Source organism: Nyctibius grandis, chromosome 30 (assembly GCF_013368605.1).
Source record: "Nyctibius grandis isolate bNycGra1 chromosome 30, bNycGra1.pri, whole genome shotgun sequence".
Lineage (NCBI taxonomy): Eukaryota > Metazoa > Chordata > Aves > Nyctibiiformes > Nyctibiidae > Nyctibius > Nyctibius grandis.
This window is the reverse complement of record NC_090687.1, coordinates 448,003-467,436: the sequence shown is the minus strand read 5'-3', so window position 1 is coordinate 467,436 and position 19,434 is coordinate 448,003. Positions and strand designations below refer to the sequence as shown.

Here is a 19,434-nt window from a genome sequence, read left to right as displayed (position 1 = left end):
TTAAAAAAAGGTTTGTCTGTGAGTAGGATTTTCTTTCTGTGGAACAAGAGAAAGACCTGGTCTACCAGTGCTCTGATGGGGCCCAATACTCACTCGCCAGGAGGGGGTGGTCGAAAGACACAGTGAGACAGACTTTTTCCATACTCTTGTTTCAGCAGGGCAGGACCCTGCACTCTGCCTCGCTGGTCCATTCTCCACAGAACCAAGACACCATGCTAGAAAAACACAACAGTTAATTCATTACACTTTGCACACAGATGAGAATCCAGACTCCAGCTACTCAGTGCACAAGAAAATAAACATTTTATTGACAGAGCAACACCTTTATTCTCATTTAGTTGACACGTACAATTACTCCCACTTAAAACTAAGCCACAAGGAATAAAAAATATCTTTAACATTATATTATTTGCTTGTTTAAAATCAAGTTATCTAAAAAAGCTTGTTGGTCATATCCATTCTTAGTAAAATAACAGTGCCTGAGTAATCAAATGGAACAGCCTTGGCTTTCCCCTGCAAGTAGCATATGCAAATATTTGTTTATGTAATTCCCTTTCCCCTTTTTTCTTGCAAGTAGTCCGATTGCTAAAAGAAAAGGTATTGAGATAAAGGACAGTAAAGTATAACCTATGCCTCCCCGAGTACGGGCATGTAACACTGATACAGATGAGCATGGGTATATGATCAGACACAGGCGAAGCCACAGGATGCAGATAATCTAAGGAAAGAATTTCAGAATTTCTGGAGCTTTCCTCTTCTTTCAGAGGAGACATTCCAGTACAACAAGAATTCATTTTCAGAAACAGAACTTAGTAACTAGAAGAATCACAGACGCTAAAGAAAGGAAGACGGGTTAGCTATTTAATTCAACAGTAGTCAGTGTAAGTCAGCCCTCGCAGCCTGGCACAGCTTCTGAAGGTAACACGCATTTTGCAGCACCAGCTCAGAATGAGCATCAAACCCCTGGTGACTGGAAAGAATGGAGAAAGCAGAGAAGCAAAAAGGCAGTTCAGCATGACATACACATTAACCATCCCAACAAAGTGACTTATGCTACAGCCTCACAGCTGGGATTTTAAGATTATTATTTATTGTTGTTATTCTGTTAGTGCTTAGGGAACCCAACTGCATTGGAGACCCTCTGTGCAAGCATTACATGAAAAAAACAGCAACAATTTGCAATATCAAGTTCAATCTCATTTTATTTCATTAAGACAGATAACAATAAAGCGCTATTATAATTTGCTCTGGTTTTCTTTATTGCTTTCAATGAAGTATAGTCTACCTAGAAGTGAAAGACCAGTAGCAGTGGTACAGGCTGAACACTTATTCTTCACAATTCTAACTAGAAGCCACACAAGATGTAGCTGAGGCCTTCCAAGGTAACATTTCCTTCTTTTTTTTCCTAAGAATGAAGAATCAAAGTTCTAACTTCTTTTCAGCAGTAAGATGATAATATTTATACCACTCAAACCTGTTTATTAAGTGCAGTGCTGTCTCTTACAGCTTAAAGAATGTGACACAGCTGTGCATCGGTGAAACTGCTGTGCTCCTGTTCCAAGAGGCCACTCGTGGTTCATGCAATGTTTGCTGGTTACCTCTGGGAATCACAGGATCCCATGATCTGGAAGTTCATATCCTGTTGGCTCCTCCTCTCACTTTTCCCTCAGCTTTAAATGTCACCAAATTCCAAGGATCCCAACTAAGAAAACCTGCACCATTTATAAGCTGGAGGAAAAGCCTGCTGCTTTAGGAAGCTGCTGACCTTCCCTCCATCCCATTCTAGACGACCCATCCTGCATCCAGATAACCTAGTTGCAAACTCAATTCTGAGTTTGGAACACATGAGATTGGAAATAAAAAAGCTCCCTACCTCTTCTAAGTGTGACTGGTTACAGAAAGGATGCAGAACTGATCTGGTTTCAAATGGTATTTGAAAAGGACAAAGGACGTTGACCTTATCATCTATAAGGTTTACTCTTAAGGTCTCCTGTATCTTCCCAATCATCCTTAGCAACCCAAAGCTTTAGCTTCTTGTTGTAAAGGCTATTTGCCTTATAAATAGGCTTTCATTATAGAAACACCTAGATCCTTAGGATTCCTTTGTGTGATCAAAACCTGGAAGTCATCCATGTTATCTGTTACTTAAAACACAAATTAAGAGCTTCTGATTTTCACAGCATCCTATTCCAACTTTAAGAAGTTATTTTCAAATAATTTTCTTGCAACTCAGAATTTACGACGACTGGATGTTCTCAGTTGAGCACCCTCAGTTATGAAGTCCCAGCAAAGATCAAACGGAAACCAAATCGGGGCACGAATATTTATCTTCTTTCTAAGGGTATTCCTCTAATATGAGCAGAGTATGATCCTGGCAGCACTCACCTAATGGAATAAAAACCTTCATGGGAAACATTTTAAAAAGAAACTTAAAAGCTATTGGAAAGGATGGAGGAAACAAAGCATACCTATGCTGCCCATCAGACAACGGTACAATGACACCAAGTGTGCAACTCAAGGGATAAGTGGGCCCACCCAGGGCAGTACTGGGCAGAGACACCGTCCTGGAGCCAGCCACAGGATGCCAGACCAGCTGCGTGCTCAGCCTGAGGAGCCTGGACTCTTAGCAAGGCTGATGAGCTCAAGCTGGACAGTACACACACAGCTGCGGGCTTTTAAGGACCCACATTTCCTCGGCCAGGGACAGCAGGGAGCACCTTGAACTGCGCTCAGCTGCGTGTTTCAATGTCTGCGGAGGGCCACACAGCTCTTTTGTAATAATGAACTTTTCTGAGTTCAAATGTGCTGCTGTTCCATCTATTGAGGTTGGTCTTTCCAACTACTGCAACTGAAACTACATGAAACTGAAATGCATCCGTGTCAACACATGCACAGGCTTTGTTTTGTCGTGTTGAGGTATTTCCTTGAAGCTCCTGCTTATTCTGCTTTGATTAATACTCTCATCAGAGGAGCAGTTAGGATGAGTCCATAAAATTCTTAAATTTGCCTACAAGAATGGCTATATCTGTTTTAAGATGACTTCATTACTGTGATCTGATACCAAATAAATCAATTTGAAAAAAGTTTGTGCATAAATGTAGGGTTAATGTAAGCCCTGGCTACATTAATGTATTATCTCCATATAAATAAGGCCTCAGTTACACTGTGTGTCACCTTCTGGGCAGCATTTTCTCTTTTCTAATAAAGAAGAGGGTAAATTAATCTTTGACTCAATTTCGAATTTGTGCATTTCTGTCAAATGCAGCAACAGAATTTTACAAACAATGATTTAAAATTATATTTTCCTCTGACTTTTATAGGTAAGAATTCTCAAAGACCAGAATTGAAATTATTGGACAAGCTCAAGTTTGTATCAGGGAAAATATAGAAAAACCCACCTTTGTTTTTTATTTACTGACTCAAGACCTGGCAAAACCAGAATCTCCTATGAATACTTAATCCTGAATGCTAAGTATTCAATAGCTAGTTTCTCATTTCACTATATAAAAGGGCAACCAGCTCATCAAGAAATAAAGACTGTCACATTTCAAGTATTTCCACAACATATTTTCCATACAATAAGTTTGACTCATTTTTAGAGTACTAATAAAAACAGAACAAGAGAGATTAGCATGGGTTTTTTGTACCTAAGTGAGCACTGCTATGCACTCACTACAGATGAGTATGTTGTAGCTGGAATTTGTTTCTCGATGTCTGGGCTTTACTCCTGAAGATGACACAAAATTCTTGCATAGACAGGAGCAAATAATTCAAATTGTCTATGCCTCAATTACCCCATCCATCAAATAGCCTTAAACCCTAATCTGCTGCTCAGCACATACTGAATTTAGATACATTTTTATTTAAAGATAAATTGATAAAACAGCAACGAATACTGTAGAAAAAGTCAAAACACTGAGATTTGATTTTACTCCCTAACAGTTTTCATTTGTACCTAAAGCAAGGAAATTTATCCCCCTCGCAACAATCCCTTCCCCTCCCAATCCATTCCATAATCCCTTCCCATCACAGGGTTTGCAACACTGCGTTCCACATCAAACACCCATTTGGCATTTCAGCTACTCACCCTGTCACCAGACACAAGGCAGGTGCCATTGGTGCTCCAGCTTAGGACGGTAATTTTGCCGTTATGACTTGGCGGCACAGCGTGGTGCTCGCTGTCCTGTTTGTTGAGTATCACAACTTCTCCCGTCTCCCAGCCTGCTGCAAGAACCGGTCTGGAAGGGTGCCAGGAAAGTGATGTGACCTGAAAGCTTCTCTCAACATGTGCATCGGGCACATGTTCTCCCTGCAAATGGAAATGAAGTGCAAGCTCAGTACACTGGAAACTCGGTCCAAGGATACGGCTAAACCTTCAGCTTTGCTTCCTAGTCAAAAAGATATTTTTCTGTGATAAAGGACTGGCACGTAACAGAGCTTCCTGCAAGAGAGATGAAGTGACGACACAAATTGTAGCACATTTTTGTCGTGCATACATCCACTTGAGAATTGCCAAAGAAAACAGAGCAGTGTTAAGTGACTGCCTTACTCTGCTTTTCCAGGCTATTCTTCCCTCACAGCACATAGCAGCAGCTCTCACTGAATATCAAGCTTTTACTCCTGTACGAAGGACAAGAAAGCTCCGAGCACATTTCAAGGTAAAAAAAAAAATAAATTTTTAAAAGGAAGCACCTCACTGAGGACACAGAATAAACTAATACTTAAACAGTGTTTAAAGGCAGACACTCCTTTGTGCATGGTTTGGAATAATACTTCAGGCAAATCATTCAACCTCTCTATGTATCTATTTTTCCATTTGTAAAATTTGGATGACAATTTTTCATAATGCACTTTGGGAAGTATATATTTTATAGGCTACTCATATTAGCAAGACTTAAACCTTTCCAGTATGTCTGCTGCTAGATAGCTTGTAGTACCATTTCCCTAAATAACACACTTTCTTCCTGAAAATTATGCAAACCAAAGTCCTACACAAGCCTCTTGTGTAAAGTTTAGAGTGTGCAAAGGAAATATCTGTCTACAGGCAGAAACCGTACTAGGAAACAACCTACTCAAATGGAACAAGCTGAGTCTAGTGTATCAGCTCAGTCTCAAGGTGGAGGAATGGGGTTTTTTTATTTACATTTCTTAGTACATTTTATTCACTTAGAGTTTAAAAAAAAAAAAACAGCAGCATGTGTCCATTTCACATTTAAGCCTGAAATTCTCATACTATGAGAAGTAAAAAGCGAATCGGTAACCATCACAAACAAGACTGAAAGGCTGTAAGAATTAAAATTCAATGGAAAGATCCATTTAATTTATGAAGACCTTTTTACAAAATACATGTCATCAGTAGCTGATGAATCTGACTTGCCCTAGATAGCATGGGACATGGATGGTAATTAAAATCCAGAGAGAAGGATTCAAGGAGCATAAGTAAAGCTGCAAATATATATTAAAAAAGCGAAGACTCAAAGCACCAAAAGCCAAGCTGCTGATGATTCACCTGTTCCAGGTAGAGATCCACACAGCCCCCAGCTGCTGTGCTGATGGAAGCAACTGCCAGGAGCGGATGAAGTGGGTGCCACGCTATATGAGAGGGGGAGGCAACGGAATCGGGAGCTTCTGTGCAATGATCCACATACACAGCCATGCCAACAGGAGCTGTCACAGCCTGCAAACCTGTACGGCGAAAACAGACATCTCTAACAGGTATGATTAAGTATATAATATATATATACACTATATATATGCTATATTGTATATTTTATATATATACATTATATATATAATAACAAGTATGCTTAAAAATGGGAAAAATAAAGCTACAGCATCATCTTGTTAATACGCACTATACAGACATGAAAAAGGTTCAAGTATTTTTAAAAAATACGAAGCAATACTGAGCCTTGTAGCCCGTGGATTCACAGTGCACGTTGGCTAGTAACAATCTCTGAAATAACTCAGAATTTACCAGAAAGCTACTTCCAGTGCTTCATACTCAAAGATGCCAATTAACATACAGAGCGAGCAATTTTATGTTGTAAAGTCTCATATCTGGGCTTTCAAAGTAAGTTTTAACTCTTGTCACCACTTTGGAGCTTGTACTGTTGGAATTACACAAGATTAGTTTAACTCATGCTATCCATTATCTACATTTGAATGAAAATCCTCCCTAAGTGCTGACGTTCCAAGGAAAAGAAGCTGACAGCAATGCTCTTTGCAGAGCTGCTCGTCAGAAATGGAGGAAGTCACTAAGAATCTTTAATATCTTATACACAGAGCTGGTCTTTGGGATTTGCGTTGTGCGATCTTATTGGCTTGGTTTCAAAAGAAAAATAGCTGGAGAAAAACACCTCGAGAGTTATTAGGAAATAATGCCAAGACCTGGTGAAAAAAAACAAAACAACAACAACAAAAAAACACCATGAAAGGATTAAAAGACTCCCCTGACATTTCAGGGGAAGAGACTTTTTCTTCTGTGCAGCGAAACCATGAGCTAAGAACCCGCAGGCAGGCGTACGCACAGCGGTTAGATCTGCCTAAGTCACCAACTGGACACCAACGCAGGGTGTAAACCAGACATAAACAGGCTCTTGTTTGAAAGTCTCTTTACTTCAAATATGCTGTCAGTGCTTAAAATAAATATTTGGCTTTTCCCCCAAAAAAAAGAAAAATGAAATCAGACTCAGCATCTTTGATTACACAGATTAGAAAGGTGGGTAACATTTTAAAATAAGCTGGTAGTTCTGTATCGTGCCTCTGATATTACAAAGAACACCATAAACTACCAGAGATCAAACCAGAAACAAGTGTCGTCAGCCTAATAATGAGCAATTCGATCTTTCAACAAGATCCATTCACCTTTGTCTTCACACTCCTTCAAAATCCCCCAAGTTCCCACAGCAGTACGTGGATCTAGTTTTATTGCCACATAGAAAAAACCAACAAACCATTCAAATAAAAACTGGAGTGGTTTTCATCTTTATTTCATGTTTTTTAATAGCTTCCTTAAATCTCCAGCTCTGTTCCAAAAGACTGGACCCATTCTACCACTTTTGTTCTTATTTCATCCATTTCGTTTTACTCTAATGGGGGAAGAATTTAGTCCATATTTGAACATAAGCTTCATATGGGCTCAAAATTTGAACGAATAAAGAAATTCACTTCAGATTAAAATAAAAATTTGAGATGCCTAAACGAAAAGAAAAACCAGATTTGCTATGAAATAATGGTTTTATCACACCAAACCACATGGCTGTAATGCCTTTTCTAGAGCCACCTTTTTCTGCTGTTAAGTGATCCTTGCATCTGTAGTCGTAAATATTACTTATTATTATTCAGTTATTTCAGTCCCCTTCAGAGAAGGAAGAAAATAAGTTTGTCAAGCTTATAACTGCATCTCTTGATCAACTCGCTAATGGGTACGTGGTCTGCGACAGGTGACTGTCAGCCTGTTCTAATTAGCTTAGCTATAGCTAACGATCCCTTTCGGCATTAATAGGCATCAGAAACAATGTTTCAGTCAATACTGTATATATTTTAAAAGGCAGACTAGCACTTACAAAAACAAGATTCCGTGATATTGTCACGTAAATCATGGACAATCCCTAATATAAAATACTTTTCACCATCTCAATAACTATGCAAGATTGTGCAGGAGACCTATATGCAAATAAATAAATCGCCTATATAAGTGGATTACTCAGTGGTGTGAAAATCACTAAAACATTTATTTGCTTGCTGTAATCTTGGGAATTCATTGTTCACGTGTTTACTGTTGCATCAAGCTCATGTGTTTACACTCTGTAGCTTTGACAGATACTTCTTCAAAAAAGCCTTCCAAGAAAAAAAAAATGAAAACGGAGTAGCACTACCTCTACACATGATTCTGGCACTGCACATTCTATTTTTTCAAGGTCTAAAAGACAAGAATTTCTGAGAAGTTAACCACTTTGAGGACTGGAATAGAACACACCAAGTCCAGATATATGATCTCAGTAATCACATTAGATACACCTGATGGACACTTTTGAAACTACTCACAAGCACTTCATAAAAACCATAAGAGTTCGTAGAATCACAGAACAGTTTGCATTGGAAGGGGCCTTTAAAGATCATCTAGTCCAACCCCCTACCACACACAGGGACATCTTTCACCACATCAGGTTGATCTAAGCCCCATCCAACCTGACCTTGAAAATGTCTAATGATGGGGGATCCACAACTTCTCTGGGCAGCCTGTTCCAGTGTCTCACCACCCTCATCGTAAAACTTTTCTTCCATATGCCCAAACTAAACCTACCCTCTTACAGCTTAAAACCATCACCCCTTGTCCTGTCACTACAGGCCCTGGTAAGAACTCACTCTCCACCTTTCTTATAAGCCTCTTTTAAGTATTGAAAGGCTGCAAGGAGGTCTCCCCGGAGCCTTCTCTTCTCCAGGCTGAACAACCACAACTTTCAGCCTTTCTTCATGGGAGAGGTTCTTCCAGCCCTTGCATCATTTTCACGGCCTCCTCTGGACCCGTTCCAACAGCTCCGTGTCCTTCTTATGTTGGGGGCCCCAGAGCTGGACGCAGCACTGCAGGGGGGGTCTCACGAGAGCGGAGCAGAGGGGCAGAATCCCCTCCCTCGCCCTGCTGGCCACGCTGCTGGGGATGCAGCCCAGGACACAATTGGCTTTCTGGGCTGCAAGCGCACGTTGCCGGCTCACGTCCAGCTTTTCATCCATCAGTACCCTCAATTCCTTCTCCACAGGGCTACTCTTGATCCATTTGTCACCCAGTCTGTACTGATACTGGGGATTGCCCCGACCCAGGTGCAGGACTTTGCACTTGGCCTTGATGAAGTTCATGAGGTTCACGCAGGCAAACACTAGACATGACATTTACGGCTGCCCACAGAGAAAAGCTGAGAGAGGTTCAAGGTCATTCTCTGCCCCGGTTCTTAACTGGACAGACACAGGCCAGGTCTAGTCCAGACATCCTACACCCACACTAACATGGCCCCATGCTTGGGATCTCAGGTCCTTTGGGGAAACCAAGCCTTATTTCAGGGTTTATCAGCTCACAGGTCACACACCACCAATACAGGGACCAACGCAGACTGATAACTGGCCATCACCTCAGAGCATGGGCAAAGGACTGTGTTCGTCTGCGCCCACCAACACAGACACGCGTAAGATTTCACAGGAGTCAGTAATGTTATGAGTAGGGGAAGATTATCCTTTGATATGAGGTGATTTCCCTCCAGACAAACCTCTCAATTCATTACTTACAAGGTGACAGAGTATTAAAACAAATTACAACCAAACAGGTTTTATTTGTTTGGTTTGAATTCTCTGGACTTTAGGTAGGTAACCTCAAGATTCCTATTGCTACAAACGACAGCAGCGAGCCAGAACACGCGCACGTATTTCAAAAGACAATCATCTACATTCAAGGAAAAAAAATATATTTTTAATGATGCTATTCTGTCTTTGGTGACAATTCTTAAAAAGCTACTTTTACGGTCTGTATGACAACATTGTCAGCACATTTAGTATCTACGGAGGCTGATTATGATTAAGTTTGCTGTCCTTGTGGAACTGCCACCAGCCACAAGCTTACCAGGACACCCGACCCCGAGTATATTCATAAAATGAGTTTTCTGTATGCATCCCCGTGATGTTTCCCTGACAAGACTTGACAGCTACCTATGCAAAAACACCGTTTTTCCTTATAATCCACACCTACCCGAAGTGCTAGCTGTTTAAATCTTAAAATGTTTAAAATAGCCAGCCCCAAAAAAAGATGAGCATACAAAACTGAGTTACGCTACGAAAAAATAATGACCAAATACTATTTCCTCTAACGAGTAAACCAGAACGAGTAAATAGTAAAAACCTGATTAAATCCTGCACCGAGGGAGATGGGCCGAGACCACGCGCGCCGGGCCAAGCCCAGCCGGTGTCCCGAGGCGTTCCGCTGCCGCGGGCCGGCGCCGCCAGTGGGCCCCAGCCCGCGCGGGCCGCCCCGGCCGAGCCGCCGCCGCCGCCATCCGCCAGCACAAACCAGCAACGGGCTCCACGGACCCGCGAGACGCGGCTGCTCCGGCTCCTCGCTCCAGCGCCGTAAACACCGGCCCGGGTCCCGCCCGCCACGTCCCGCTCCGCCGCCCGCCCGAACTCTGGGCTCCCGCAGGCAGCGGCCCGGCCGCGCCGCAGCCTCAGGCTGACCGTGACCGACCCCGCTCCCGCAGGCCAGCCCCGGACCGACCGAGAAGCAGCAGGCCGAGGCGCGGAGGGCTCCTGGCGCCTTCGCTCGGGCCGACCCCCGCGGGCCAGCGCCCCCCGCCCGCCCGCTCTCACCTGCCGGCGGCCCCGGAGCGCGGTCCCGGCGGCCCCGGCGCTGAAGGCCGCGCTCGCTCCGAGATGCTTTGCGTTACCCCTAACAACGGGGAGAGCCTCCGAACGGAAACTCCCGACCGGGAGCCGAAGATAGCCGAGGCGGGGCGCTGGGGCACCGGAGAGAGGCGGAAAGTGCCGAGGAGCCGGGTGCGCTCGGCCGCGGAGCCCCGCCGGCGGGTCGGGGCCAGCACGGAGCTCTCCGCCCGGAGCCGGCACCAACCGCTCCGGACTGGCTCCGCTTCGCCCCCCGAACGGCGCCTGGGAGCGGTGGCCGGTGGGGCTGGAAGCGCCGCTGCCCTGCCCGGGGCCGGGGCACCCCACACGCGCTCACGGAGCGGGGCTGCCCCTTCCCCGGGCTGCGCGGCAGCCCCGGCGCCCCGTCCCACCGCCCGGCCTCTGCGCAGGAAAACCAGCCAACAGCTCCGGGACCGGGACCGCGGCCGCGCTCGGACACCCGCCCCGGGGGTCCGGCGGGTGAGACCCCGGCTCCCGACGGCAGCTCTCAAGCCTCAGGAGCGGTCCCCAGGACTGTGTGAATTAACCCGTGAGGAACTTGCTCCAGCCCAGATGATGGACTGTGCAGCTCCCCGGCTCCGGGGAACCGAGACTCCATCACAAACCCTTCAGGTCCCTGAACACACATCGAGCATCCGCTGCAACAGAGCCTGATCCAGCTGAAACTTAGTGACATATAAATGCATATCATAACCATATGTGATTATACAGAATCCCAGCCTGGCTGGGGTGGGAAGGGACCTCTGGAGATCATCCAGCCCAACCCCTGCCAAAGCAGGGTCACCCACAGCACGTTGCACAGGGTCACGTCCAGGCGGGTTTGAGTATCTCCAGAGAAGGAGACTCCCCCCCTCCCTGGACAGCCTGTGCCAGGGCTCTGGCACCCTCACACCAAAGAAGTTTTTCCTCATATTCAGATGGAACTTCCCGTGTCTCAGTTTGTGCCCGTTGCCCCTTGTCCTGTCACTGGGCACCATTGAGAAGAGTCTGGCCCCATCCCCTTGACACCCGCCCCTGAGGTATCTGTGAGCATTGATAAGATCCCCCTCAGTCTGCTCTTCTCCAGCTGAACAGCCCCAGCTCCCTCAGCCTCTCCTTGTAAGAGAGATGCTCCAGCCCTCTGACCATCTCTGTACCCCTCCGCTGGACTCTCTCCAGTAGTTCCTTGTCTGTCTTGAACTGGGGGGCCCAGAACTGCACACAGTTACTCCAGGTGTGGCCTCACCAGGGCCGTGTAGAGGGGGAGGAGAACCTCCCTCGACCTGCCGGCCACACTCTTCCTCACACACCCCAGGACACCGTTGGCCTTCCTGGCCCCAAGGGCACATTGGTAGCTCATGGGGAACTTCTTGTTCCCAAGGACTCACAGGTCCTTCTCTGCAGAGCTGCTCATTAGCTCTTTCAGAGCTTTTGTGGGAAAAGCGAATTGGTAACTTTTGAAGATAGTGGCCAAGTTTTTCTAGTAAGACTTAAGTGAAGATAGCCCCACAAAGCCTTCCTGCCGCTGCCCTCACACACCACGCCCGGGTGCTGCAGGTACGGCCCAGGTCAGGGGTGGCCCAGCTCCATCTCCAGTCCTCATCGGTGCTGGGCCTGCACTCAGCCTCAACAGCCAGGTTTACCCAACACGTTCAAAAGAGACAATTCAAGACCCAACCCTCATACTGCTGTCAGCTCCACAATCATCTGTAATTCCTCTGAAGCCACAACCCTTCCACACGAACAGATGAAGCCACACCTCTAGTACAGCCGTGACCAACAGTTTCTGCGTGCACTAACTTTTGTTGGCTCTGGCCACGTGTAACAGTTTGTGTAATTCATGTGGTGGTTCACACTGTTTCCCTTTTCCAAGTATACAGCAATTACTGGGACCCTCTGACAGAAAAAAACAGTTTTGTTAGCAAATAGGAAAAAATACCCGGTGGGAGGCGATGGCATTAAAACGTGCTGTGTCTCTTCCACAACTTAAAGATAGGCTTTAGGGAGGCAAAACACTGGCTTTAGACATTCTTGCTACAAGCTCAGCAACCCCCTCTAGAACAAATTGTTTTCTGAGCCGCAGAACTCATAAAGTCTTGTTTCCTGTAGCTATTTTTGCCCATGTTTTAATTACGTTCTCTCTTACAAGGCATTGGCTCTACCAAAGTCATTTATGGCATCTCTTCTTGGTGGGTTTTTGGACGTGGAACAACACCATTAGCTCACCCGGGTGCCACTCCCAAAGCAGAGCCAGTCATTCATTTCTTGGCTCTGCCCAGCTGACTATTTTCACTGTTTGTGCCCCACAGTATTTTTGAGATTATCAGACTTGAAGTTGAGTATTTGAGCAGACCACGTGTGCAGATGCCTTGTGTTCTCAGACAACCAGGCTAATGAGGAAACGATTGCAACTACATCGTACAATGAAATCAGAAACACGTGGCCAGCGGGAACCTCAAGCAATCATCTAGTCTATCATCCCTTTCTGGGCTGGAATAAAAATAATCTGAAAAAACTCACTGACTATCGCTGCTCAAGTGACCATTTTTACAGCTTTCAGAATTGCCTGGTTCAATGATACACAACATTTTGCCCAATAACTAAACTACATATCCTGACTTGTGCGGGCTCAGCCGGAAATTAAAAAGTTCCCTGCCCTCCGATACTCAACAGAGAAGCCCTGTCCTAAACGGACAAACGAACAGGGCATCCCAGGATCCTCAGATCTCACCTCCTGAGTACTGTGGTCACAAAAGATGCCTAACAGCTCTGAGTCCCTAAGGTCCCAGGACAGGCAAAGAACAGGCTTCAGCAGCATGGTCGCACACAGTGCGTTTCATCCCTTCCTCTAAGGGCTTGACCTCAGAAGCTGAGAAAAAAAAAATAAAGTTGCATGATTAGGTGCTTCCTATTTAGTGAGCCATAAAGGATTACCAACAGAAGTCCGATCTTTGGTTTAAATCCTCTTACCTGAATGGGAAAGAACTGCTTCAGTAACACAAAGATCATCCAGTATCATTTGCCAGATTAAACAACTTAAGAGCTTTTTAAGAACAAGCAAGTTATGAATGAAATGTAGTAACTTCTAAGCAACCTAAAAGGAAAATACTGGACAACATCCACTATATTGGTGGCTTTTACATCTAAGATCTTTGGAAAAATATTTTCATGTTATAATTAGTGTAATTATCGTGTACATTAGATGCAAAATTAAAAACACGTCAACATAAACTAGAAGTATCAACTTTGTCCAAGTTGGCTGCAGTTCTGCACCGCTTGCTCTGTTTCTATGAAGCATGCGATTTGTTATTCGTACCTTAAAATGCACAGGATGTGCAACAAATCCAAGTTCATGTTCTTGCCTAGTCTAGAAAACCATGGCAACAAACACTGAAAGTTTATTTGCATTTTGTATCTGTGCAGGTCTGCCAAAGCAAGAGCATGGACCCTCCCTCCTATGAATAAAGAACGAATGAAAGTTCAAGTGTCTTTTGACATCTCAACCTACCCCCTGCCTCTCCGCTCTTGTCCAACTCCTTTTTATTCAGTCTTTCTTTCACAAACATTTACACACATGAGCAATTTCACACCTTAAAAGTCCACTTGAGGCAATGGGGCTATTCAAACATATAAAGTTATTTACCTACAGAGAGAATGGAAACCTTCAACTGTGAGCTCCTCGGGGCACTGAACATACCTTCGTGTCTCTTTGCAAAGCACCATGGAAATACATGGCACCGCACATGCAGAACGCATCATTTCCTGTCGGTATCATTAAATTGGGTTGTGGTCAAACCAAGTGGTGAATATATGATCTTGTGCTACATTATAACAAAACTGAAAAATACTCTCTCTACAAAAAAACCTTAATTAAGATGTGATTTAAATGCAAAGCTCTACAGGGGGGAGAAGACTGTTAAGCAATTTGGCTCTTTTTTGCTTACAAATTGCATTGATAGCAATACACTTAGTTACTCACAGCTATCCTTTACAGCATATCTCTAGACGACACAGAGCCCAAGGAATGTTCAAGTTTAGCTCATCACCATGAGAGAATTATTTGCAACACTCTCCATAGGAGACCTGTCTTCCAGAATTTAGATGCCATCATGAAGTTTAAATTGCTAAGACATTGATTTCTAAGCTACAGCTTATGAAGATTTTCCTCAGAAGAGAAGGACTAAGGCATCCTTTCCTGCAGTGATAGTCACAAAGTTTCAAAAAGAGGATGATCTAATGTTCTTTCCACAAAGAATTTAAGGAAAAAAAAAATTTCACACAGTTGTAAGATTTTTGGAAACCATTCTTTCTAGCAGTTAACATGAAGTCACCACATCAGAGAGCAGTCACTGTAAAACAGGCCAAAACACTAGGTCAGCAAATGAAATTCAACCCCTTTTAATTCAGTACATCACTGAATGAAACCTCTTCATCCTGGATACAGTTTATTAAAAAAAAAAATCCTACTTAAGGGTACCTGCACAAGTGCAAACTCTGCAAGAGTAGAAGTTGTGAACAGTAGGCCTTCCCAGGAGGTTTCATTATAAGTTCACATATGTTTTTTGTCACCTTTATGAACAATAAATAACTTATTAACATCCTTCATTAGGAAGGAGGGCATTGTCAAGTGAGTTGCTGGGACAGCGAGCGCCTCAGCAGCACCCTGGGCCTGAGGACCCCGCTCAGCTCGGAGCCTCTCGGAAGCATGGCCACCGTGCCAGGCAGCCTGGCCTCCCCCTGCTGCGGCAGGCAGGTCCCTGGCGCTCAGCCACGCTCCCTGCCATTGGAGTTCTCCTTAAGAGCTGCTAAACCCAATACAAAATTAGCCAAGTGGTAGGTTTAGTTGACAAGGAGGAGCCACCAAGCCCACGCTGCGAAGGGACGCTCCGTACCAAACCTGCAGCACAGCCAAGTGCTCCCCGCTGGGCATCCCAGCGCTGTACCTGCCGGCCCTGAGGTCCGGCACAAGGAGCGCCGGGCAGAGAGCGGCCCCTTCACGGTCCAACGGGCGTAAGGGAGCGGGAGCCGCGGGCGCTGCCGCCGCGATGGAGCTTCGCCGGGCGGCAAGCCCCGGCACGGCGAGCCAGAGCTCGCAGAACCCTCCAGGCAAGCGGGTACGGCCACGGGGGAGCCCCGCGCTGCCTTTACCGCCTGGCTAAGGCCCGAGACCGGGGGCCGCGGGGGAGCCGGGCGGAGCAGCGAAGCAAACGCAGCAAAGCGGCAGCGCCCCGGCCTGAGGAGCGGCCCCGGCCTGAGGAGCGGCCCCGCCAGCAGCATCCCCCACCCCACCGCCCCCCACAAAAGACACGCCCCCCGCCGGCCCGCTATAAATACAACGCAGCATGCAAATCACCACCTTTCTGACCAATGGAGTCCTGGATCACGTCCAAGGGCCCCGGCGATAGGGCCCTCGATTGGTTGTCCTTTTAGCCAATCACCAGCCAGCTCTCGGGATTGGCCTCGCCCTCTGACGGACGCCGGCTGCCGCCTCTTCCTCTGCGCTCCGCTTTCGTCACCCGGCCCGCGCCGCGCTTTGTTTGGCTTGCGGTGGCGGCCGGCCCCGCCTCCCGCTTCGCGCCCGCTTCCCGCCAGCCAATGGGACGCCTTGTTTGGGGTCCCGGGGCGGGGCGTTCCGGCGCGCTCAGCTGGGCCCGCGCGCCGCGTCCCGCCCCGCCCCCTCGGCCCGGCGCAGGGTGACGAGGAAGCGGAACCGCGGCGGCCCGGACCCCATCGCGGCCCGCTCTGCGGCCGAGCGCGGCGCCGGGGCCGAGCCCGGGGCGCCGCGGCTGCGGCCGGGGGGCGTTGAGGCCTAACGGGGGAGCCGGCGGTGCCAGGACCGCGATTTCGGAGGAGCCCGGCGAAGAGAGGTCGCCTCCGCGGCCGGGAGCGGGGCTGCCGCCGCCAGCAAAGCTGGGAGGGCCGCTGGGGTCCGCGGGGGTGGTGGGGCGCGCCGGCCTCCTCCCGAGCTGGCGGGCGTGGGGCGCAGCCTGGGGGTGCCCGGGGGTGCCGGAAGAGCCGAGGCAGCCGCCGGCGGGAGAGCTGGAGCGCGGAGGCTGCGCGGCGGCGTTGATGCGGCAGGTGAGCCTGGGGGCGGGGGATGGAGCCTGCCGCGGCGGCGGACGGGGCTGCTGGGGGGCGGCGGGAGAAGCGGTGCGTGTCCCCCGGAGGGGGCCCGGCCCGGCCCGGCCCAGCCCAGCGCTCCCGTCCGGGCCGTGGATCGTCGGGGTGCGGCGGCGCTGGGGTGTGCGGGGAGCTTCCCTGCACGGAAAGTGGCTCCTCTGAGGGGAGCCGGGCTCTTGGAGGAGCGGGGTGAAGGGGCGGCGACCAGGTCTGGAGGTGCAGGGGAGCAAAGAGGCGAGGCTGAGAAGAAAAAAGGAAGAGCAGGTGCAGTGTGAAAACGGGAGGGGAAAGCAGCTGAAATGGGTAAACCGGGTGCAGGGCACTGCTGGAGGGTTCAGGCAGGATGCTGTAAGGAGCCAGCTGTGGGGAGAGGGGGTAGATAACTGGGATTTGCTGCCCTAGTCGTGTAACTGTCCCCAAGATGTGGTTCTTTGGTATCCCCCTACTAATTGTTGGGGGATGCGTCCTTTAATTTGCAGTAATAAACCAAAACTGGAAATCAAGGAGATTTCAGCCGTACTTAAGTGTCATTTTTGAGCACAGACTGTCAGTGGAAGATTCCTGTCCTCAAACTAACTGAAAACACTGCAGGTTTTGTTGTGCGGAGAAGTTTGTGTTTGTAATTAGGGACCTGTGAGGTGCATAGTTAACCAAGTTCTAATATGAGTTTAGATCTGCTGTTCAAATCAGTTCATTGAGCGTTTGCAAAGAATGGAACGTTGCCCAACATAGTTCTGAATTGGTAGATTCAGTGGTTTAGCTGAAAATCATTAGAGGGAAAAGTATCATTTTATTCATAGGAATGCAGTCCGTAAACTGCAATCACACACATTCGTATGCCATATAATGCTGATGCATTTTATTTTAAACCACGTTATTCTGGTGTCAGCCTAAACCGTGGAAATTCCATTCTTTATTTGTGATATTCAGAATTTCCTTCTCTTGTTGGTTTTTATCTTTTCCCTTAATTAGAGTTGGACTGTGGCTCCTGCTCTGGTGATAAGGCAGCTGCATTGCAACTGCTCCTTCTTTCTGTTTTGCTCTAAGTGGTTTCTTTCTTGGAAGTTGATTTCTTTTTGAGATGGTGTCAGTAATATTTTTCACTTTTTAGGAAAAAAAAAAAGCAGTTGTTGGGTTTTAGCAGATGATACGATTTAACACCTACAGCTTTTGTGTGTGTATCTGGTGTTTTGTTCCAAGTATTAAAAGAAAACTTTAGTATTGAGAGGATTTCTGAAGTTAGACGCAGAGTGAAGAGTCATCCCGGCGCCGAGTCCAAACGTCAGGTTTGGAATTAAAGTTGTTTAGCGAAGCCTCTCAGGAAGCCCAGGAGTGGTTCTGTAGCAAACGATGATCAAAAACTTTTTTGGCTTGGCCAAGAGGTCGCAGCATCACCGTGAGTTGCCCGGTCCCTGTCGAGGTGAGGTGAGGGGGAAAAGCCGCTGCAGATGCCTGCAGAGTTTGTTGCCCTCCAAATTAAAAAAAAAAAATAATAAAGGGGGTCAGGTTAATTAGAAAAAAAGGCGGTGGGAGCTGCAGCCGGAGCGGGCCAGGAGTTGGTGGCCGTGGGGAGCGCGGGTGGCTGTGCCAGGCCGGCGGTGACAGGCGCCCGGGCCGCGCCGCGATGCTCCTCGCCGAGGAGGCGGCCGGGCGTGGGGCAGCCCCGCGGGGAGCAGCCCGGAGGTGCCGGGGCTCTGGCGGGGTGGGGGCGGAGGGGGAGCTGGAAACCTCGGTAGCCTCGGCCAGTCCCAGCCCCAGAGACACACACACACACAGAGAGGAGGAGGAGGAGAAGCCGCCGCCGCATCTAGGACTATGAATCCCCCCCCCGCGGCAGGTCGGATCCCCTCGGCTCCATGGTGAGGAGGAAGAAGAGCCCCCCTGGGCCCGAGGAGCCGCGGAACGGGTAGGATGGGGGGCGAGCAGGCGGGCCGGCCCGGCCGCGCTGCCCCGCTCCGCTCCGCCGGGCTCGGCGCCTGCCTTTCCTCTCGGCGGCTGCCGAGCGCTTCCCCACGCCCGAGTTTGCCTGGGCGATTTCTCCTCCAAAGGAGCCCCGAATCCCTTCGGGAAGGTGCCGGAGGGCTGCCGGGGGAGCCCGGCCGCCTTTTGGGCCGGTTTGGGGGGGGTTGCGGCGGGGCTTTACCCCTCCCGCCCTCGGCACAGGTTGTTGGGTCGGGACAGCAAACGAAAGGGGATTTAGTAACAAACAACGGCGGCCATGTTGAGAGGAATTTCTGCAGCTAAACTTCTCCCCTCTCAGCCCAGGGATTTCTCTGCCTCTCTGGGGGGCTCCCTGGCCTGACTTTGTGCCCCCCTCTTTTCTCTCTCTCCTCCCCAACAGGATGACAGTGAAACTGGGAGAGAGCAGCGGGGAGGAAGGGGTGAAAAAGCTGGGCAAGAGAGCAGGAGGAGATGAGGAGTCCCTGGAAGAAGAAGGGGCAGGAGGAGGAGGAGAGGCAGCTCCAGGCAGCAGCAGCACAAAGAAAGAAGAGAAGATTATTAACAACAACACTAACAGCAGCCCCTCACCGAACCCCAGCTTATCGCAGGCCCCGGCCTCCCTCCAGCCCTCCCACAGCCAGGACCAGCATCATTTTCTCAGGTCCAGCGTCAGACCTCAGAGCAAGAGGCTGAAGAAGGATTCCCAGGCATCCTCTTCAGTTGGCAGCAGCACTGCTGCGAAAGGCAAAGGTACTGTGTTTTGGCACCCTTAAAACACGCAGGCAAGGGGGTGGCGGGGGGAAGTCACCTGTGGGTTTGAGGCTTGGCATTCTCCTCCTGTAGGTGCCATCTTTTGTTTGGTTTTGGGGAAGGTGTTTGGGGGCTTGTTTCTCACAGTAGCTGAAATCTTCTTTGTGTCCCAAGGCTTCAGCTTCTCTGCTGCCCACTGTCCTCTTTGCACTTGCAGAAATGGGGGGGTTTGGATGT

At 48.1% G+C, this 19,434-nt stretch overlaps 2 protein-coding genes across 5 annotated transcripts in view; one reads left to right on the top strand and one right to left on the bottom strand.

The window, feature by feature from the left end:
- The window catches only part of IFT140 (intraflagellar transport 140), a 101,192-nt gene extending 85,435 nt beyond the window's left edge, over nucleotides 1-15,757 (bottom strand). Inside the window, exons 1-4 of one of the 3 annotated variants that reach the window (XM_068420061.1) lie at nucleotides 15,743-15,757; nucleotides 5,510-5,685; nucleotides 4,088-4,309; nucleotides 94-215 (exon numbers count right to left, since the gene is read on the bottom strand). In XM_068420061.1, coding sequence (XP_068276162.1) covers nucleotides 94-215; nucleotides 4,088-4,309; nucleotides 5,510-5,656 — 491 coding nt within the window. In that variant the 5' untranslated portion in view covers nucleotides 5,657-5,685; nucleotides 15,743-15,757. Of the gene's footprint in view, nucleotides 1-93; nucleotides 216-4,087; nucleotides 4,310-5,509; nucleotides 5,686-9,889; nucleotides 9,915-10,353; nucleotides 10,500-15,742 lie in introns of those variants that run through there. The other 2 variants (XM_068420060.1, XM_068420062.1) reach the window with 2 other exon arrangements.
- A 594-nt stretch (nucleotides 15,758-16,351) lies between these two features.
- CRAMP1 (cramped chromatin regulator homolog 1) overlaps nucleotides 16,352-19,434 on the top strand; it is a 50,146-nt gene continuing 47,063 nt past the window's right edge. For both annotated transcript variants that reach the window (XR_011049843.1, XM_068420262.1), the window contains exons 1-2: nucleotides 16,352-16,464; nucleotides 18,848-19,197. Coding sequence is in view for 1 of the 2 variants with exons in the window: in XM_068420262.1 (XP_068276363.1) it covers nucleotides 18,849-19,197 (349 nt within the window). In the remaining variant the exon portion in view is untranslated. The remainder of the gene's footprint in view (nucleotides 16,465-18,847; nucleotides 19,198-19,434) is intronic.